Consider the following 21003-nt stretch of genomic DNA (forward strand, 5'->3'; position numbering starts at 1 on the left):
CAATCCCTGGTCAGGGAACTAAGATCCCCCATGCCACACAGCATGGCCAGAAAACTTTTCTTAAAAAAATTTAAAAAGAAAGTAAAGGGACAATCCTATTAAATGGCTGGGAGGAAAAAAAATAGTTCACCTGCTTCTTGGCAGCTGTCCAACCAGGGTGGTTCCTGTAACAAACAAACTGATCCCAATGAAAGCCAAGGTAAGCCTGAAAGAGAAAAGAAAAGGTAATGCAAAAGCTAGTTGAACAGCAGGGGGAAAAGAGAAGGAACATAAAATTCATGAATAACAAAACCACAAGTAACCTGTGGAGCATCCACGCTACAGAATATGATGCATTCAAAGAATCACGCAAACCTATAGATTCTGACACAGAAGAACGGTTCTTGGTATATTTTGAGAGAAAAAAAGCAGCATAACTTTCAAAATACTGTGCAGGGTTTGACACCATTTTCAAAATAACAGCAAGTGCATAACCAGCTTACAGATGTATAGAGCAGACCTGGAAAACTGCCACATTCAGTCTATGCAATTATCAAAGGGTTAATCTGGCTAGTGAAGAGAATAAAATCTTGCTCTTCTGCTTTTCCGAAGTATTTTTTAATTAAAAAATATATATTCATATTTAAATTTTAAATGTTTTTATTAGCATATAATTGTTTTACAATGTTCTGTTCGTTTCTGCTCTATAACAGTGAATCAGCTCTAAGTATACATGTATCCCCCCTTCCTCTTGAGCCTTCCTCCCACCCCTCTAGGTCATCACAAAGCACTGAGCTGAGTTCCCTGTTCTTCCCACTAGTATCTAGTTTACACATGGTGTACATATGTCACTCATTAACTTCTTGTACAATATATAAAGCTTCCCTGGTGGCTCAGATGGTAAAGAATCTGCCTGCAATGCAGGAGGCCCAGGTTCAATCCCTGAGTCAGGAAGATCCCCTCGAGAAGGGAATGGCAACCCACTCCAGTATTATTGCCTGGACAATCCCGGTGGACAGAGGAGCCTGGTGGGCTACAGTCCAGGGGTGGTAGAGAGTCGGACAGGACTGAGTGACTAACACTTTCACTTTTTTTTCCTTTCACATAATGTAGAAAGGAGTCGTTTGGGGTTGAAAGTAGTTATTCTGGTGTGGCCTGATGTGGCCTGGTGAGGCTATAAAAGAAAATACCTTGCAAAGTTCTAAAAATAACTTGTTTTCCTGTATTTTCTAAGTTCAGTTCAGTTCAGTCGCTCAGTGTTATCCAACTCTTTGCGACCCCATGGACCACAGCACGCCAGGCGTCCCTGTCCATCACCAACTCGCCGAGTTTACTCAAACTCATGTCCATTGAGTCGGTGATGCCATCCAACCATCTCATCCTCTGTTGTCCCCTTCTCCTCCTGCCTTCAATCTTTCCCAGCATCAGGGTAAATTTTAATCATGGGGACAAAAGGGAAAAATTCCAATTTTCCTCAAAGAAATTTAAAATGTATAGCAAATGGCAAGGAAGTTTTACCTAAAGGTTCCTTCATAATAAAAACAGCACATTATATTTTTCCATGTAAATTTAACTGCTGTACCCTCATGAAGTTCTAAATAGCTCAGAAGTTAGTAAACAGAGTGGCAGACAGGACCTCTCATCTCAACAGACACTTTCTAATTTTTAAAAAGTGCTTTTAATATCTGGGCCAATCGCTTCAATAAGAAAATAGTTGTTTTTAGAAATGTAAATAGAATTACTCAAAAAGAAAAAGCTGAGATTTTAAATCTTTCAAGATAAATAGGGCTTCCTTATAAATTCTTTGTTAAGGTTTTAAACCTTGCTAAAGTCTTGGTTTAATACCTTTTAAGACTGCAGTTTGAAGGTCTGTTTCATTTTCTTTGGACACCATATTTTCAAGTCAGCCACTAATGCAATAACTAAAGGACTGCTTAATCTCATCCATCAGTTATACAAGTTTTAAAATACTGCCATCTTGCATAATGAATCATTTGCTCCTACACATTAAATCAGAAGAGGTCATATATTTTAACATGCTTCACAGCTGGGTTCAAAACTACTGAACATTTTAATTTGCTAAATTAACGGAAAATTCTGTTTTCCAGTGTCAGTGAGCCAACGTGAGAGTTCTCACAGATGACACAAGGTTTCTGGCACAATCTGTTTTGCTAAAGAACTTTAGTGAGATACAATTCACATGTCATACAATTCACCTACTTTAAAGTGGCAATTCAGTGGTTTTTGGCACATTCACAGAGTTATACCACCATCAACGCAATCAATTTTAGCACCATCTGTGTTTTAAATGCTCACTTTGTAGAAACTACTTTTTTTTTTAAAATTGGAGTATAATTGCTTTACAATGATGCGTTGGTCTCTGCTATACAACAATGTGAATCAGCTCTAAGTATCCATATATCCCCTCTTGAGCCTCTCCCAGCCCCCCGCCCCCATCCCACCCCTCTAGGTCATCACAGAGCAGCAAGCTGAGCTCCCTGGGCTACGAGCAGCTTCCCACTAGCTATCTATTTTATAAACTATGTCAATGTTGCTCTCTCAATTTGTCCCACTCTCTCCTTCCCCCAATGTCCACAAGTTGTTCAAACTGCTTCTTCTAAAAAGTACTTACAAAGTAATCCTTTCACATGAAGAGTAGGTACTAAGAGGAGGAGCTTCAATTCTGCCATTTTCTTCTTTTCTTGGGTGCTTACGTTACTGGATTATCCTAAATCTGTGGTTTATTTGCAAGAATCTTTTATGTCATGTACTTATTTTATGAGTGTAAATTTAAACCAGGTAACAGAATCATATCACTATTTGGTGGGCACCTCCAGCAAGTGGAAGCTAACCAACAGAGGAGAGCATCTCAAGCACCCTGGACTGTAAAATCCTCACTTTCTTCAGGTTGCCTTGGATACAGTGTCTGACCGATGGAGCAAGTGACGATGTAAGAGCTCATCTATATATTATTCAACTTTACTGAAATTTCATTTCTTTATAAAAATAAAATAATATCAATGGAAGGTGCTAATTATAAACAGACTAGAAACTTCCAATAAATAAAAGTTGAACTATTTTTTTTTTTGGTTGTGCTGGGTCTTCTTTGATGCGCGGGTTTACCATAGTTGTGGTACGCAGGCTCCTCACTGCAGTAGCTTCTCTTCTTGCGGAACATGGGCTCCAGGGTGCATGTAGGCTTTTGCTGTTGCCGCATATGGGCTAAGCAGATGCAGGTCCCCGGCTCTAGAGCACAGGCTCAATAGCTGTGGCTCAAGGGCTTAGTTTCCCCGAAGCATGTGGGATCCTCCTGGCTCAGGGATCGAACCTGTGTCTCCTGCACAAGCAGGTGGATTCTTCACCACTGAGCCACCAGGGAAACTCAAAGCAGAACCATTTCCTTTTTACCCACCAAAGGACAATCTTCTGTGTCCCCAGAGAACATGAACCCCACTCTGGGAACACTGACTTAATGTTCAAGCAAGTATGTCCGAATTTCACTCTGTTATCACAGCTGAAATGATTCCCCAAAGATACCTCCACCATCTAATTTTTTTCTCTCCCCTCCTATCCCTCCTACCCCTACCATCTAGACACTGGCAACAAGAGGGCAAGAAAAGAGAAACAGCTTGGTAGAAATGTGCCTTTGCCTACACTTAAGCAACCTCTTTCCTTGTAATAAATCTGAGTGAGGCAAGGATAGGCCACCCTAGGGGTGGTCAAGACATTTCAACTCACGTGCCAATTTTAGTTGGCTGGTAGCAACTCCCTGGAAAGCCCCATTGAGAGTACACCAAGGCCACATCCAGGGGAATGAAGCAAGACCATCAACGACCATGTCATGCCTGGCAGCCACGTTTCCACCTGCCACCATCATTCTAAAGAGACCTCAGCCACTTCCTCCCGCCGCCCGGCTTGTCCTGCTTCATCACTTTTTCTACTTACACTCCACACTGTGGCTGCAGTAAACTGGGCTTTGAGTCTAACTCCTCAAGAGGAGGCACCCTCACTTAGAACAAAGGTGACCCAACTGGGGGACTTTAATACAAAAGAAAGAGATCAAAATGGAACGAGGTGGAACAAATTCACCCTCCCATATATCTCTCTCCTGAGTGGTAACCACTCTCAGGAATTTTTTCTCTCCTGTGCAGTTATGAACTGCTACAGACCAGTGAAGAGAGGCAGTCACAGTTTGGATGACACTCTGGTGGACATGAAACTGTACATACTTTCCCTTCTTTTTTCTAACTTCCCTTTTCTATCCGTCCCCAGGCCTTCCCGGGTGGCTCAGTGGTAAAGAACCCACCTGCTAATGCAGGAGACATGGGTCTGATCCCTGGGTCGGGAAGATCCCCTGGAAGAGGAAATGACAACCTACTCCGGTAACCTTGCCTGGGAAATCCCAGGGACAGAGAAGCCTGGCAGGCTACAGTCCACGGGATCACAAAGAGTCAGACACTACTTTGCGGCTCAACAACAATGAAAATCGATCCTCAAATTATCTATGACTAAGAAAGCAACATAGATCCAAATGGATATATACTGGATTCTGAATACACACTTTCATTTGGGGAAGATACAAGAGAAGAGATAATATGTCTTTGTGGAGGTCACATTCAATGGTGTTTTCTACTAATAAACGGGAAGGGGTGGGATTACTGCCATTAATACCCTCATGTGATCACTACATACATAATTTAAAAAGAAAGCTGGGGGAACTTCTCTGGTGGTCCAGCAGTTAAGACTTCGCCTTCCCATGCAGGGTGTGCAGGTTCAATCCCTGGTCAGGAAGCTAATATCCCACATGCCCCATGGCAAGAAAAAAAAAAAAAAAGCCCATAAAGTAGAAGCAATAACATGACAAACTCCATAAAGACTTTAAAATGGTACACCTCAAAAAAAAATCTGAAGTACATAAAATGAAAGCTGCTCCAGTTGTGCCATCATCAAGTTACTGGCGGGGAGACGTACCTCAGAGGCAGCAGAACACAGTAGCGCACAATGACGCCCAGCACCCACACCATGGTGAGCCGCGGACTGATGTACCGGAAATTTACATTGGTCCTTGTGAGGAGATTCCATGACACTAGCTCCTCTGAGGAGAACCTCTGGGTCACTTCGTCTTCCACAATGGCTTCCAACCCCTTCTTGGAGAAATAAAACACGTCAGACAGCTCAAAGTCCCTTCCTCGCAGACCAGACAGCCCTTTTTCCATGGGTGACTCATCTCTTTGGATAATACCTTAAAAGAAAGCATCAGGACATGAGAAAACGCCATAGGACAGAAGAACAACTGATCAAAGAGACTACTTTATGCAGAAGACAAATACATCTAATGGGTAACATGAAGCAGACTTCAGAAATAAAGGACGAGCAACTGCAGTGAGAAAAGGGGTAAAATCACTGAGTCTGCATGAAATGGCTTCTATCCGATGATTTCAATTCATTACAGAGGAATCTCGTCCTCAGTAATAACTCTCTTGCTTGCATTCATCCCTATGTATCATCAGCAAAAGAACTCACAGAAACAAACTCTCCCCCAAGTATAGACCTAGATCGTGTAGAAACAAAGGTTTATATTTTCCCCTATAAAGTCAGAAAAGTAAAAAGCTATAAAGCCAGAAAGTAAGCAAAATGGCAAAAGTTATTTTTCACAAATAGCAAAAGGTTGATGTTTTTAATTTGTAAAAATTAATAAGAAAAACATAGGCTCCTGAAAAAAAAAAATTAGCAAACTTCATGAACTGAATTCACAGAAACAACATAAATAGTTAATAAATATTCAATGCCTCTTTTAGTCATCAAAGAAATGTGAATCAGACACAGTGGCCTTTTCACATGATCAAATCAGCAGCATGTTTGTTTAATGATAAAATTCAAAGAAGGAAATGACACAGGTCTTCTCATACTCAATTTGTACGAGTTTGGAACTGTATTATTTTCAGTAAATCATGCGAGAGAGGCACTGATGTCAATCTGTCCTACGCTTGTGCTGTTTAACTCTGAATGCTTGGTTTCAGGCAGTCAGTTAAGGAGCAATCTTGTCAAAATCTGTTTGGCATAAAGAGACTAAAAGTAGTTTTGCTGATGATTATAATTCCAATTCTAGGAAACTGTCATAAGAAAATAATCAGAAATGCAGGCAAGAGTGTTTACTGTAGCATTTTCCATTATAATCGATCCAGACAACACAATATAGTGCATCCATTAAAAGAAAAAAACTATAATGTTAAGTGAAAAAGTCAGGATCTAAAACTCTGGTTTACTCAATTCTATGAAATATATATACAGTAAAAATGTCAAGAAGAAAAAAATTAAGAGGTTACTCTCAGCCGTTAGGTTTTCCTCTTTATACTGTTTATTGTACTTTATACTGTTTATTGTACTTTATAGTATTTAAAGAAAATAATTCAAAGACTTTTCAAAGTAGCATAAGTTTGTTAAATTGAAAAACGATTAATACCACCCAGTTCTAACCACATAATAAAAATAATAAATGAGAAGATCTTCAAAGAATAAAAGTAGCTGCATACACAGTGACATGGCTATCCATCTGTCCCTATGGGGCATATCACAAACAAATTTACGTCCAACTTTAATTAGAAAAGTCAAGAATTAAGATGTTAAATTCCCTGAAAGAAGATTGCCTTTGATTTCCTCACTTTTCCATTTCCTAGGAAATCAGTGAGGACAGTGGAGGGAGCTATGTTATCTACCTGCTGGAGAACTTGGATGTACATCTAAAGAACAAGCTATAATATACCCATTTTCTTTTTTTTTTTTTTTAAAGAACTGCAGCATAATGGAGTAGAAAATAAAGAGGATGTGAAGTTCAAAGTCAGGTTCTATTAGGACAACCACCAGGCAGCTCTATGTCCAGGTGTAACTGGTAAGTCACGTAACTTGGTGTCCTTCTTTATAAAATGGTGATGGAGAGCGGTTGGGAAAGTGTTTGGAATCTTTACACTTACTAAAACTTACTCAAGTTTTCTGATTTTACTTTTGGGATTTGGGGTGGTTTTTCTTTCATTTTTGCCCAAAGCAAAGCTAACACCTAACCACCTTAAGAATGAGAGCACTAAAGTAAGTTCTTGAATGATCATTAGATTATCTTCTTCAGTTGCGCAGTCCAAGTACTTTAATCTTACTTCATCTCTGCAAAGGGTTTAATCAGTATCAGAGAATGAACCAGCGTTCTACTGAATTACCCTCGCGTTCCATAGGTACTGCAGTACCACTCAGGGCAGGTGACTCTATCCAATGTGGCCAATATTTAGCAGTACAAGAGTTTCATTATTTACCAATGTACAGTTTGTTTGTTTTTTAAGTCTAGAGGGGAGAGATGAACAGTTACTTGGGAAATCGCTGGATGAAACACACTGGAGTCAGGAATGTGTGTGTGCCTAGTCGCTCAGTCATTTCTGACTCTTTGCGACCCCACGGACTGTAGCCCACCAGGCTCCTCTGTCCACGGGGATTCTCCAGGCAAGAATGCTGGAGCAGGTTGCTTTTTCCTTCTCCAGGGGATCTTCCAGATCCAGGGATCGAACCCAGGTCTCCACACTGCAGGTGGATTCTTGACTATCTGAGCCACCAGCCCTTCTAAAAATAAGCTTTTTCAGAGGACTTCCCAGGTGGTAGTGGTAAAGAATTCGCCTTCCAACGCAGGAGACACAGGTTTGATACCTGGGCCAGGAAGATCTCACTGACAAGGAGCAACTAAGTCCTTGTTACACAACTATTCAGCCTGTGCTCTAGAGCCCTGGAGCTGCAACTACCGAACCCACGTGCAAACCACTAAAGCCTGCGTGCCCTAGAGGCTGTATTCCACAGGAGAAGCCCACACACTGCATCTGGAGTGTAGCCCCCACTCCTGCAACCAGGGAAAAGACTGCGCAGCAACGAAGAGCCAGCACAGCCAAAATGAAATAAGCAAATAAGTAATTTTTAAAATTAACTAAACATTTACAGACTTAGATAATTTGCAAACATCAGAAGAAACAGATAATTCAGTGGAATAAGTGAAAGGTGATATTTTTAGAGTTTGCTTAATGCAAAACAATGAAGAAGAACTAAAGTTCCTCTTTAGAACTAAAGAGCCTCTTGATGAAAGTGAAAGAGAGTGAAAGAGTTGGCTTAAAGCTCAACATTCAGAAAACTATGATCATGGCATCCGGTCTCATCACTCCACGGCAAATAGATGGGGAAACAGTGGAAATAGTGGCTGACTGTCTTTTTTTGGGCTCCAAAATCACTGCAGATGGTGACTGCAGCCATGAAATTAAAAGACACTCCTTGGATTGAAAGTTATGACCAACCTAGACAGCATATTAAAAAGCAGAGACATTACTTTGTCAACAAAGTTTCATCTAGTCAAGGTTATGGTTTTTCCAGTAGTCATGTATGGATGTGAGAGTTGGACTATAAAGAAAGCTGAGCGCCGAAGAATTGATGCTTTTGAACTGTGGTGTTGGAGAAGACTCTTGAGAATCCCTTGGACTGCAAGGAGATCCAACCAGTCCATCCTAAAGGAAATCAGTCCTGGGTGTTCATTGGAAGGACTGATGTTAAAGCTGAAACTCCAATATTTTGGCCACCTGATGCGAAGAGCTGACTCATTTGAAAAGACCCTGATGTTGGGAAAGATTGAAGACAGGAGGAAAAGGGGATGACAGAGGATGAGATGGTTGGATGGCATCACCAACTCAGTGGACATGAGTTTGGGTAAACTCTGGGAGTTGGTGACGGACAGGGAGGCCTGGCATGCTGCAGTTCATGGGGTCGCAAAGAGTCAGACACGACTGAGTGACTGAATTGAACTGAACTGACTAATGAAAAACAATAGATACTATATTATTTAAGAATACATACATGTATGGGGGGGCTTCCCTGGTGTCTAAGTTGGTAAAGAATCCGCCTGCAATGTGGGAGACCTGGGTATGATCCCTGGGTTGGGAAGATCCCCTGGAGAAGGGAATGGCTACTCACTCCAGTATTCTGGCCTGGAGAATTCCTTGGGGTCACAAAGAGTCAGACACGACTGAGCGACTTTCACTTCACTTCACTTCACTTCACATGTACAGGGGAAGTATGAAAATATGCATAAAAATAATAAACATCAAATCAGAGTAGTAGTTTCAGGGGTTGGCAGGGCAATATAAATACGTATCAAACTAGCACAGATGTTTCAATACTGGGTTTTTATTGTCATTAAGGAAACCTCGCTATTGTTAATAAATTAATTCTGATCCTTCAGAGTGACCCACAATTCTTAAATCGGTAAAACCCTGATTCTAGGAGCTATTTCCTTTTGTTTCACAAGTTAACTTTAAAAAAGGAAAGCCACAAACATTTGAACTTTGTCCTTACACTAAATGCTTCAGCCAACCCGACAAGGTTCATGCTTGGGATGAAGATAAAATTAGAACAACTATCTCCATCTAATGCAAGAGATGAATTGCACAAGCTTCCTTTGCCCCCTGCCTTTAGCAAGTCATTGGTACATAGATAATACCAGCTATGAAAGGCCTGTTAAAAAAAATGGAGGCTTAAGTTAAAACCATCTCAAATATAATTAACTCTAAATTAGCTGAGTGAACGCTTGGAATAACTGCCCATTTATATAAGTCATGCTCGTTTTTCCATCTTGCAGCTGTGAAGTATGTTTTCTGGGTCAGCAATTACTACAGAAAATCAGGGTCCACTACACACCAGAAGTGCATATAAACTGCTTATGTACAGAAACTGATCCTTAACCTACCAATGAGCTGTATTCCAAACGTCAGAAGCTCGGAGTTTAAAACACTCTCTCATGGAAACTTTGTGTGAATTAGTCTGTTCGAGCTGGAATCCTACACAAGCAAAGTATACTTAACTCAAAATATACGTGATCACAGATCATGCAGTACCAGTACCATGAAACTGGCACTTGGAGTACTTTGGCCTCCAATACTTTGGCCACCTGATACGAAGAGCTGACTCATTGAAAAAGGCTCTGATGCTGGGAAAGACTGAAGGCAGGAGGAGAAGGGGACGACAGAGGATGAGATGGTTGGATGGCATCACAGACTCAATGGACATGAGTTTGAGCAAGCTCCGGGAGTTGGTGATGGACAGGGAAGCCTGACGTGCTGCAGTCCATGGGGTCACAAAGAGATGGACACAACTGAGTGATTGAACTGAACTGAACCATGAAATAGAAATTTCCTTTAGCACTATTTCCACAGGAAATTTAAAAATTAAATCTAGTTTGGAATTAATAAAAACAAAAAATTCCTCATCCTGTAGGGACTTAGAGAGGGCAACAGGAGGACTTTCTGGGGCAGAGGTAATGTTCCGTTTCTTGATCTAGATGAAAGGTTCATGGATACATTTACTCTGAGAAATACATCAAGCTGTACAGTTAGAATTCTGCACCCTTGTCTGTGTATAGTATGCTTCAATTTTTTTAAAAAAAATCATACTTGAGACCTGCTGTACAGTATGGCCTATCGTTAACAATACTGTATCGTACACTTTAAATTTTGTAAATAAGGTAGATCTTATGTTAAGTGTTTTCACAACTATGGGTAAAAAGGAATCGGAGGAGACAGTATCTGTTAATCCTCTGTTTTCATGATTTATCTATTACAGGATTAAGTAAATACTACTTCCCTTTAAAAAAAGTTTACTGTGTATGTGTGTGTGTGTGTGCGTGTGTATTCAGTCGTTCAGCCATGTCTGACTCTTTGCAAGTCTACAGCCCACCAGGCTCCTCTATCTATGGGATTTTCCTGGCAACAATACTGGAGTGAGTTGCCACTCCCTTCTCCAGGGGATCTTCCTGACCCAGGTAGCAAACCCACATCTCCTGAATTGCAGGCAGGTTTTTACCACTGAGCTACTGGGGAAGCCCTTTATTCTATATCCCCTCTACCCAATTATTAAGCAATTGGGCAGGAAGGAGTCTGTCTGTCTCAGTACCAAATCCTGGTAACAAGGTTGTTTTTCTGCTATGAGGAGCTCCTCTGAAGGGCTCTGGTCTCGGCAAGGAAGCCAGCCCTATATTCTTCCCTCCCCTGCCCCAATATCCTTTCTGATCCATAAATGCAATCTGCTTGATTAAAGAGACCAAGGTAAAGTAGCTGTAAAAATTAACTGCATGCTGTTGGGTTTGGGGAGTGGGGTGGGTCGGAGCTGCTGGGATTAAAGAGCAGAACTATTCAGTGCCAGGCTCCAGAGAGATAAGACCCAGGTTTAGTCACTTAGGCGCAGTTCAAGCTCCTGATGCAATGCTAGCAGGCCAAGGCCAAGGGTTCCCGAAGACCACTGAGCTCTGTCCTCATGCTTCTCCAGTTCATTCATCATCACAGATATTAATTAACACGCTAACCAGTTCACCAACTATGAAGTCACACAACTGCACAGGTTTCTAGTCCACTTTTTGTCACCGTTTTTCAAAGTAACTTACCTGTAATATGACAAGGCTAAGCTTGAGGCATACCATGTGCAAAAAATTTCCTGGGCCATTAGTCAAAATACAATTTCCAGTACATAATTTAGGCGATTTGACTGTGCTTTTTCACAGCAAATTCTTTGTGTTTCTGATGACAACTGCTTTCCTTCTTAAGTACCTTTTAAAATCCAGTTTACTGTTATCAACTTAGTTAAGTATAATAATGGTACCTGGATTATGTTTTTTAAAAGTCAAGTTTTTGAGGTGCATGCATACTAAGGTACTTAGAGGTAAAATGACATAGTATCTAGATTAGTTTTAAAATACTTCTACAAAAAAAGATAAAATACTTAAGGTGAGAATATGGTGTTTTTGATTGTTTATCTGTATTCTCTGATTTTCTACATTGCTCACATACTGCACTTCTCATTAAACTTTTAATGAAAAGAAAAAACTTCCACAAAGGAAAAACTGAACAAAAAAGGATAGATGAAACAAATCCTTGTTGAATTTGGGTGATGGGTATAATGGGATTAATTATACTATTCTCTTTACTTTTTAAAAATGAATACTAGATATATATTTTTTTAATGTATCTAAAAACTCATTTGAAAAGTCAATTTAGCTGGGAATCTATTTCCTCATCTAAATCAAAAGCACTCATTCATTTGTTCATTCAGTCATTACAGAGAGAGTGCCAGGCCAGGAACTAAAATACACAGAAAGGCCACGGAAAAAAAAATTGGACTAACTCAGTAGTTCTCAAGCTTGGCTGCACATTAGACTATCTCTGGTATCTATAAAAATACAGACGTGAGTGTGTGCTCAGTCACTTCAGTCATGTCCAGCTCCCTGTGACCTATGGACTGTAGCCCACCAGGCTCCTCTGTCCATGGGATTCTCCAGGCAAGAGTACTGGAGTGGGCTGCCATACCCTCCTCCAGAAAAATACAGACACCAGGGTCCAATCCCAAATCTAATAAACTAATCATGGGGACTTCGTTGGCGGTCCAGTGGTTAAGACTCCACGCTTCCAACAAAGCGGGCACACGTTTGATCCCTGGTCAGGGAACTAGGACCCTGCCATATGGTGAGGCCAAAAAACCAAACAAAATAACTACACTTTTAAAAATAAACAGGAATAGAGGAAAAATTACAAGGAAAGACATCAAAATACTAGGTCTTTTCTGAGTAACAGGATTTCATGTGGGTGATTTTTTAGATTTTCTTATTTATACATCTGCCATGTCTACTTTTTCAATTAAGCATATGTATCATTTTACATGGGCTTCCCAGGTGGCTCAGTGGTAAAGAATCTGCCTGACAACACAGGTTTGATCTCTGGGTAGAGAAGATCCCCTAGAAGCGGAAATGGCAATCCACTCCAATATTCTTGCTTAGAGAACCCCGTGGATCCTGGCAGGCTACAGCCCATGGCGTCACAGAGTCAGACACAACTGAGCAATTGAGCACACACATCATTTTACATAGTGAGAGAAAAGTACTTAAAATGCTGTTTTTAATAAAATGCTGTTTTTAAAAAAACCAAAATGAGGTATGTACTACTACTTACCCTCCACAATGGCTATAATTAAAAAAGCTCAAAATATCAAGCACTGAAGAGGTTATGGAACTCAGACCCAGCTCAGAGAGCGCACAACCATCTTGAAATACCACTTAGCAGTTTTCAACAGTTAAAACACACTTGCTTACCCTGTGACCCGGCAATCCTGCTACAAGGCGTGTACAAGAAAAACAAGTAAATAGGTTCACAGCAATGGTCATAGCAGCTTTATTCCTAATGGCTAAAAACTGTAAAATACTCAAACGTCAATCAACACAATCATAGGTAAGCAAATTAATATGTATTTGTATGTAAAGAAATGTGAGCGTGCAAAGTCACTTCAGTCATGTCCGACTCTTTGTGAACCTATGGACTGCAGCCTGCCAGGCTCCTGTGTCCATGGGATTCTCCAGGCAAGAATACTGGAGTGGGTTGCTGTGCCCTCCTCCAGGGGATCTTCCTGACTCAGGGATGGAGCCAGCATCCCTTAAGTCGCCTGCATTGGCAAGTGGGTTCTTTACCACGAGTGCCACGTGGGAAGCCCCATATAAAGAAACAGTCCACAGCAATTAATAAAAACCCACTGATTCATGCCACAACAAGGAGAAATTGCATAAACATTATGCTGGGTGAAAAAACTGATACAAAAGAGCCCAAACTGTATGATTCCATTTTTGTGAATTTCAATAAATGGGAAAAACTAAATGATGACGACAGAAATCATGAGAGGTTACAGCAGGGACTGAGGGATGAGTGATGTCTCCTAGAGGGAGGCCTGCGAGAACCCTGAGATGATGAATACGATCTTTAGTTGAATCTGGGGGGTAGGCACATTGGTCTACAAACATGTAAAAATTCACCTTGTTGAACAGCTGATATTTGTACAGTTTAATGTATGCTAATTATGCCTCAGCATTTTTTTTTTTAAAGTCTTCACAGGGACTTCTCTGGTGGTCCAGCAGTTAAGACTCCATGCTCCCAACTCAGGGGACACGGGTTCGATCCCTGGTCAAGGAATTAAGATCCCACATGCTGTATGGTACATGGTGTGGCCAAAAAAAGAAAAGTCTCCACAGCTTTCAGCTTTTAGCCTCTCAATTAGAGGCTCTAGCCAATCACACCTATACTTCCCATGGATATTTCTGTCTTCTTTGCTGAACTAAAAGACAGCTGACGTTTATTGAGTGCTTCCTGATGCCAGACTGTGTGCTAAACCCTTGACACACACACTGACAGAATCCCCATAATCCTGGGAGGTACTGTCTATTATCCCCATTTTGCAGATGAGGAAATTAAGACTCAGAGTGATTAACTTGCCCAGGGCCATGGGGAGAAAGAGGAATAGAACCAGGATTTAAAAACCAAGCCTGTGACTATGAAACCAAATGTTCCCTCATATCCTAAGTTTCCAAATTCCATGTTACTCTGTCCAACACTTGATCTTTCACAAACCTCAAAGATATTAATTAAGATCTTCCCCCATTAACTCCACATCAGCCTAGTTTTTCCTTGCTAAACAGAAGACCTACTCCAGTAGCAGTTCTTCCTAATATCTCTCCTACCTCTGAAGGAAGAAATGGAACATCGATACGGGAAAATCTGTAAGTGGCCTCCATCTGCCATTAATCTGGACACGCACTTGTCACTAACTGACCTAGGCTCAATCATCTTTCCCAGGAAGCCAGAACTCAAGTCACTGTTTTGTTGTTGCTTTTTTGTAACAGGGGCAGGAACCTTTACAGACTGGAGCACATCTGTTTGGGTCTTCCCACTACAAGCCCAACAGAGAACAGCCCCCGGGCAGTGGTCTGTTTAATACTCCCTTGGTTTGTAGTTCAGCCAGACTCAAGTTCTCTCTGAGGAGGCTGTTCTGTCCAGTTTATGACTCAGCACACAGATGTCCTGCCTGTATCTTTCCTCTTCAAGCCCTGTCTGAGGCAGAGGCAGCTGCCCCATGTATCTTGCAGATCAGTCAAGGTTTAGAAAGGATAGTCATCCCTGATGTTTACTGCTGTCGCTAAGGTGTATCCTAAAATTGTCTACGTCTGTTATATTAACAATTATAGTAACCTGTAGAGTCACCCTGCCAAGTTTTGTAGAAAACAGCCTCTATCTCTTTTGGTCCCAATAAATAACCTGCTACATCCTCAGCCATGATTGCACATTGAATTCAAGGTCTCTGAGCCAAAGACAGACGGACCGTGCCGTTAACGAGGTTAAGCCTCAGTTTCCTCACCTGCACAGACCTTTCCAAGCTCCCACATCTAATTTTGAGTATTATTTTCTTAAAGACAGTCTCCAAACTGTCTAAGCATCAGGCCCCCACAAAATCTGGAATGGCCCCCACCTCTGAATCACATTATTATTTTGTTGCTACAAGCGACAGATCTATGTTAACACACTCACTCTACAACCTAAAAGGGTTGTGCATGCCCAGTCGCTTCAGCCATGTCCGATTCTGCGATCCCATAGACTGTAGCCTGCCAGGCTCCTCTGTCTATGGGATTTTCCTGGCAAGAAAACTGGAGTAGGTTGCCGTGTCCTCCCCCAGGGGGTCTTCCCGACCCAGAGATCGAACCCACATCTCCTGCATTACAGGCAGAATTTTTGCCGCTGAGCCACCAGGAAGCCCCCTAAAATGGTTTAGAAGAACTACTTAGGATTGAGAGAACCATATTATTACCAATAAGTATTAGAACACTGAGATGTCATACACATTAACATCTTTCTCTTATTTTCACCTATTATTGACATTTTAGCTGATGGTCAAACTAGCAATGTACTTGTAAGAGGAGTTGCCATTTGCTCAGTCATTTGGGTGTTGTTTTAAGGTCTGAAGTTTCTGTCTTCTTGGAAATGGAGAAATTGGTAAAGATAAAAAGCAAATATGTGAAAACAATGCAAACTAAAAACAAAATCACTACCTAGAAGTTTCACAAGTGTCCCTGCTTTAGAACTAGATTCATGTGTACCATAAAATAGAACCATAAAAAGAAAAGGAATTTCCTGGTGGTCCAGTGGTTAGGACTTGGCACTTTCACAGCCAAGCACCTGGGTTCAATCCTTGGTGGGGGATCTAAGATTCCACACAGATCCTTCAAGCTGCGCGGCCAAAAAAATGGGGTTGGACAAAGTCAGAATAATCATGAAGTGATCATTATCGTATACATGACATGTGCTAAAAATAAATGCTGACTTCGCACTTCTTCTGGTTTCCTAAGTGCTACTCTATCATGATGGCCTAGTTTTTTAAAAAGCATTAGAGTTATGAAATTAGGTTCCTCTGGTAACCTTTCCCCAGTTGGCACATTTAAGAGTTACATTCAACTTTTTTTTCTTTTTTACATGAAAAGGGTAAAGTTTACTTTAAACACCTATATATCCATCAGTTAATCCAAGCAAGAGAAATCAGGACAGGGGAGAAAGTCACATAAGTATGAAATAAGAATTTACAAAGATGAAATTAGAAACTGGAGAAGCCTACACATCGAAACAAGAAGGCTGGTACCACAACTACGGCAGCCCCTGTGTGATGCTACAGAGAAAGCCTACACGCTCAAACTACCGCACAACTGCCCTCATCTCACAGCCAGCAAAGCGATGCGCAAAACTCCCCAAGCCAGGCTGCAGCAATACGTGAACCGCGAACTTCCAGGTGTCCAAGCTGGTTTTAGAAAAGGCAGAGGAACCAGAGATCAAATTGCCAACATCCACAGAATCATCGAGAAAGCAGGAGAGTTCCAGAAAAACATCTATTTCTGCTTTATTGACTATGCCAAAGCCTTCGACTGTGTGGATCACAATAAACTGTGGAAAATTCTGAAAGAGATGGACATACCAGACCACCTGACCTGCCTCTTGAGAAACCTGTATGCACGTCAGGAAGTAACTGTTAGAACCGGACATGGAACAACAGACTGGTTCCAAATAGGAAAAGGAGTACATCAAGGCTGTATATTGTCACCCTGCTTATTTAACTCATATGCAGAGTACATCATGAGAAACGCTGGGCTGGAGGAAGCACAAGCTGGAATCAAGATTGCTGGGAGAAATATCGATAACCTCAGATATGCAGATGACACCACCCTTACGGCAGAAAGTCAAGAAGAACTAAAGAGCCTCTTGATGAAAGTGAAAGAGGAGAGTGAAAAAGTTGGCTTAAAGCTCAACATTCAGAAAACTAAGATCATGGCATCTGGTCCCATCACTTCATGGCAAATAGATGGGAAAACAGTGGAAACAGTGGTTGACTTTAATTTTCTGGGCTTCAAAATCACTGCAGATGGTGATTGCAGCCATGAAATGAAAAGACACTTACTCCTTGGATTGAAAGTTATGGCCAACCTAGACAGCATATTAAAAAGCAGAGACACTACTTTGCCAACAAAGGTCCATCTAGTCAAGACTATGGTTTTTCCAGTAGTCATGTATGGATGTGAGAGTTGGACTATAAAGAAAGCTGAGCGCTGAAGAATTGATGCTTTTGAACTGTGGTGCTGGAGAAGACTCTTGAGAGTCCCTTGGACTGCAAGGAGATCCAACCAGTCCATCCTAAAGGAGATCAGTCCTGGGTGTTCATTGGAAGGACTGATGCTGAAGCTGAAACGCCAATACTTTGGCCACCTGATGCGAAGAGCTGACTCATTTGAAAAGACCCTGATGGTGGGAAAGATTGAGGGCAGGAGGAGAAGGGGATGACAGAGGATGAGATGGTTGAATGGCATCACGGACTCGATGGACATGGGTTTGGGTGGACTTCGGGAGTTGGTGATGGACAGGGAGGCCTGGTGTGCTGCGATTCATGGGGTCGCAAAGAGTCGGACACGACTGAGCGACTGAACTGAACTGAACTGACACGCAGCAATGAAAACCCAACACAACCAAAAAAGAGAGAAAAAAGAAATAATATAAACAGAAAGTATAAAAGGAATAAGAAACAGCTTTGCACAAAGTCCTGCCAAATTAATAAAAAGCTGAGCAAAAGTTTGGCTTTCTAACTTAAAAAAAAAAAAGTACTAATTCTGACACCAAGAGATGAATGCTCTAAAGAGAGCCATTTGCACAAATGAAACAATGTGGGAGTAAAGAAACCTTATCAGTCCCTGACCCAAACTGTTTTTACAAGGAATTCTACCAAACCTTTAAATCTGAGAAGAAAGGGAGACAAGGGGAAAGAAGGGAAGGAGGGGAAACAAGTAAGCTGGTAGGTAATACATTAACCTCAGGTATAACGATCAATTGCAAAAAAGTCCTAACTCCAGTTTTGGCAGACAGTTTCTAGCACCATAGCATGGTCAAGCAATGTTTAGCCCATAAACTCAAAGATGACTCAAATATTATGCTATTAATGTAATTTACCAAAATATGCCTAAGTGGGGGAAATGTATATTCATCACCAAACATGCTGAAAAAACATTAAAACTTCAACATTTGTTCTTGACTTACAAAACAAGCATCAAGAAGTATTTACCATAAGGTGGAAAACTAGGTCAAGCCCAACCTGATGCTCACTGGGAAGACACTGGAGGCGTGTCCCCAGGAGGAATGACAACTAACACTGCTAGTCAACATTGTACTGGAGCAGCTGCCAGAACAATTAGACCAGGGAAAGAAATGACGTGTAAACTGGCAAAGAGGGAGTTTGCTGGCAGTCCAGTGGTTAAGACGCCACACTCCCACTGCCGGGGGCATGGGTATGATCCCCAGTCAGGGAACTAAGATCCAACATGCCGTGTGATGCAGTCAAAAAAAAAGAAAGAAAGAAAGAAAATAAACTGGAAAAGAAATAAAATACAAACTAAAGTTGAATAATAGGTGGCAAAACTATCACTACTTGACAATAAAATAACTGCATACCTGAAAAAATAAACAAGGAAATATGAAAATCTACATACAGTAGGAGAATTCTGACTTGATTATATCCTTCTGCCTTACTAAAATCAAAAGCTTTCCAATATACAAACAACAACCAGTTAGAAGATATGATGGAAGAAGATGCTCCATTTATAATATCAGCTAGAATTATAAACTTAAGAGGAAATGTACACTATGTAAGGAAAACTTTCAAACACCTCTGGATGACACACACACAAAAAAAACACCTAAACAAATGGAAAGATGCAATGTCCTTGGAGAGGAAGACTCAACACTGATAACTTCAAACCACCCTCAGGAAATTTATAAATTTAACATGATGCCAATAAAAACAGATGTTGTATTTCCTCTTGATTACAGACAAGCTAAATCTCAAGATCATATGGGTCAAAAGCAAGAATTATCAAGACAGTTTTCTGTAAGGAAAAGTGACCAAACAGCAATCCCTACCAGATATTAAAATAATCTGTTAAAATGTCAATAATTAAAGCAACATACCCGTGCAAGAGAAAAGAAGTAAATGTTAGAGAACAGAAAGTTCAGAAATAGATCCAAACATATACTAGAACACAGGAAACTATGAAGGATGCATCGAAAATCAGTTGGGTAGAGATGGGCTTTTTAATAGGGAGTTGGCAACATCTGGATAGTCATCTGGACAAACAGACCAGAATAAATGAATCAAAGATTTAAATTTTTTTAAAGCCATAAAAGTAATCAAAGAAAACATTAGGAAATTCCCTTAGGACTTGGCAGAGGGAAAAATCTTTCTAATAAAAAACTCAAAATTCAGATGCTACAAAAAGCAAATACTGATAAGTTTGACTACATAAAGATGAAAAATACTCGTAAAGTAAGACGCATGATAAGCAAAGGACAAAACACAGATCACAAACTGAAGGCAGTACTTTTATCTCTGCTGAGACAAAAGCTAACCACTTTAATGCAGGAGAAGATCCTAGATGCCAAAGTGAGACAGAAATCAGGAGAAATAGAAAAGTGGCCCAAAAAAAAGAAAAATGACCAAAGATGGGAGTAGACAGCTCCCAGAAAAACAAATACAAATGGCCCTTAAAAACATAAAACAAGTACCAAATCACACTCTCTATAAAAGAAATGCAAATTAAGACTCAAGGGTTTCGGGACTTCCCTAGAAGTTTAGAGGCTAAGACTTCACCCTCCCAATGCACGGGGCCCTGGTTGGATCCCTGGTCAGGGAACTAGATCCCACATACCTCAACTAAAACATCCCCCAAGCCGCAACAAAGATCAAAGATCCGCGTACTGCAACTAAGACTCCTCGCAGCCAGTCAAATAAGTTAATTAAAACTAAGGAAAAAAAGAAGTATCAGTGGGCAGAGAAATACAGAGAGAAAATATACAGTTAGAACTCCCTCTCCTCTGAATCTCCACTCTCTCTGCTCTTATTCTTTTCCCTGGTGAATCCTCATTTGGTTCATTTATCTCTTCCTGCTTCTCTTCCATTTTTTCTTTTCTCTCTAGCTTCAATAACATGTCTTTCACTAAGTGAGTTCACTCAGTCCACCATTTCAATTTCCACCCTCTGCAAATAACTCCCAAACGTGCAACTCTAGTCCTGACTTCTACCCCAAGGCTTACATTTTATAATATATGGCTGCCCAGACCCTCCACCTCTGCACCAGCCCCACAGCTCTGGTTCAAAGCCACTTTACCTTTCAGAATGGCTTTCCATCTACCACCATCCTTTCTCCACTTCCCCCACTCTCTTCCTGTCTAGCTCCACTTCCACAAAGTTACCAGATTTGTCCTGAATTTAATTAAATAATCTCCTGGCCTGGCATTCAAGATCCTTCAGGATGGAAACATCTGTTCTCGATTCTTTCCACCTCCAACTCATCTTCCCTCATCCTAGCTCCAGCCCGCCTAGGCCCCTAGTTCTTAGGCCCCTAATGCCTCTTAGACTCTCCTACACTTCTGCCTTTGCTTACAATTTCTTCCACCTGATACTCTTTTTTCCCAAAATCACTCAAAATTCTTCACATCAGCGGAACTCCATTTCCCCTTTTCATTCTCCTTGAGCCCATGAACCACCAACCCCACTCATTATATGATGCAGGAGTTGTTTTAACTGATTGTCTGCAAAGACAAGGGGGGAAAGACTATGTCTCCT

At 41.0% G+C, this 21003-nt stretch overlaps 1 protein-coding gene across 3 annotated transcripts in view; it reads right to left on the reverse strand.

Annotated features, from left to right (window-relative positions):
• Positions 1-21003, reverse strand: part of GPAT3 (glycerol-3-phosphate acyltransferase 3) — a 63901-nt gene that overhangs the window by 21873 nt on the left and 21025 nt on the right. For all 3 annotated transcript variants that reach the window (XM_043906289.1, XM_043906292.1, XM_043906288.1), the window contains exons 4-5: positions 4951-5221; positions 131-205 (exon numbers count right to left, since the gene is read on the reverse strand). In XM_043906289.1, coding sequence (XP_043762224.1) covers positions 131-205; positions 4951-5221 — 346 coding nt within the window. The remainder of the gene's footprint in view (positions 1-130; positions 206-4950; positions 5222-21003) is intronic.

This window comes from Cervus elaphus, chromosome 6 (assembly GCF_910594005.1).
Source record: "Cervus elaphus chromosome 6, mCerEla1.1, whole genome shotgun sequence".
NCBI lineage: Eukaryota > Metazoa > Chordata > Mammalia > Artiodactyla > Cervidae > Cervus > Cervus elaphus.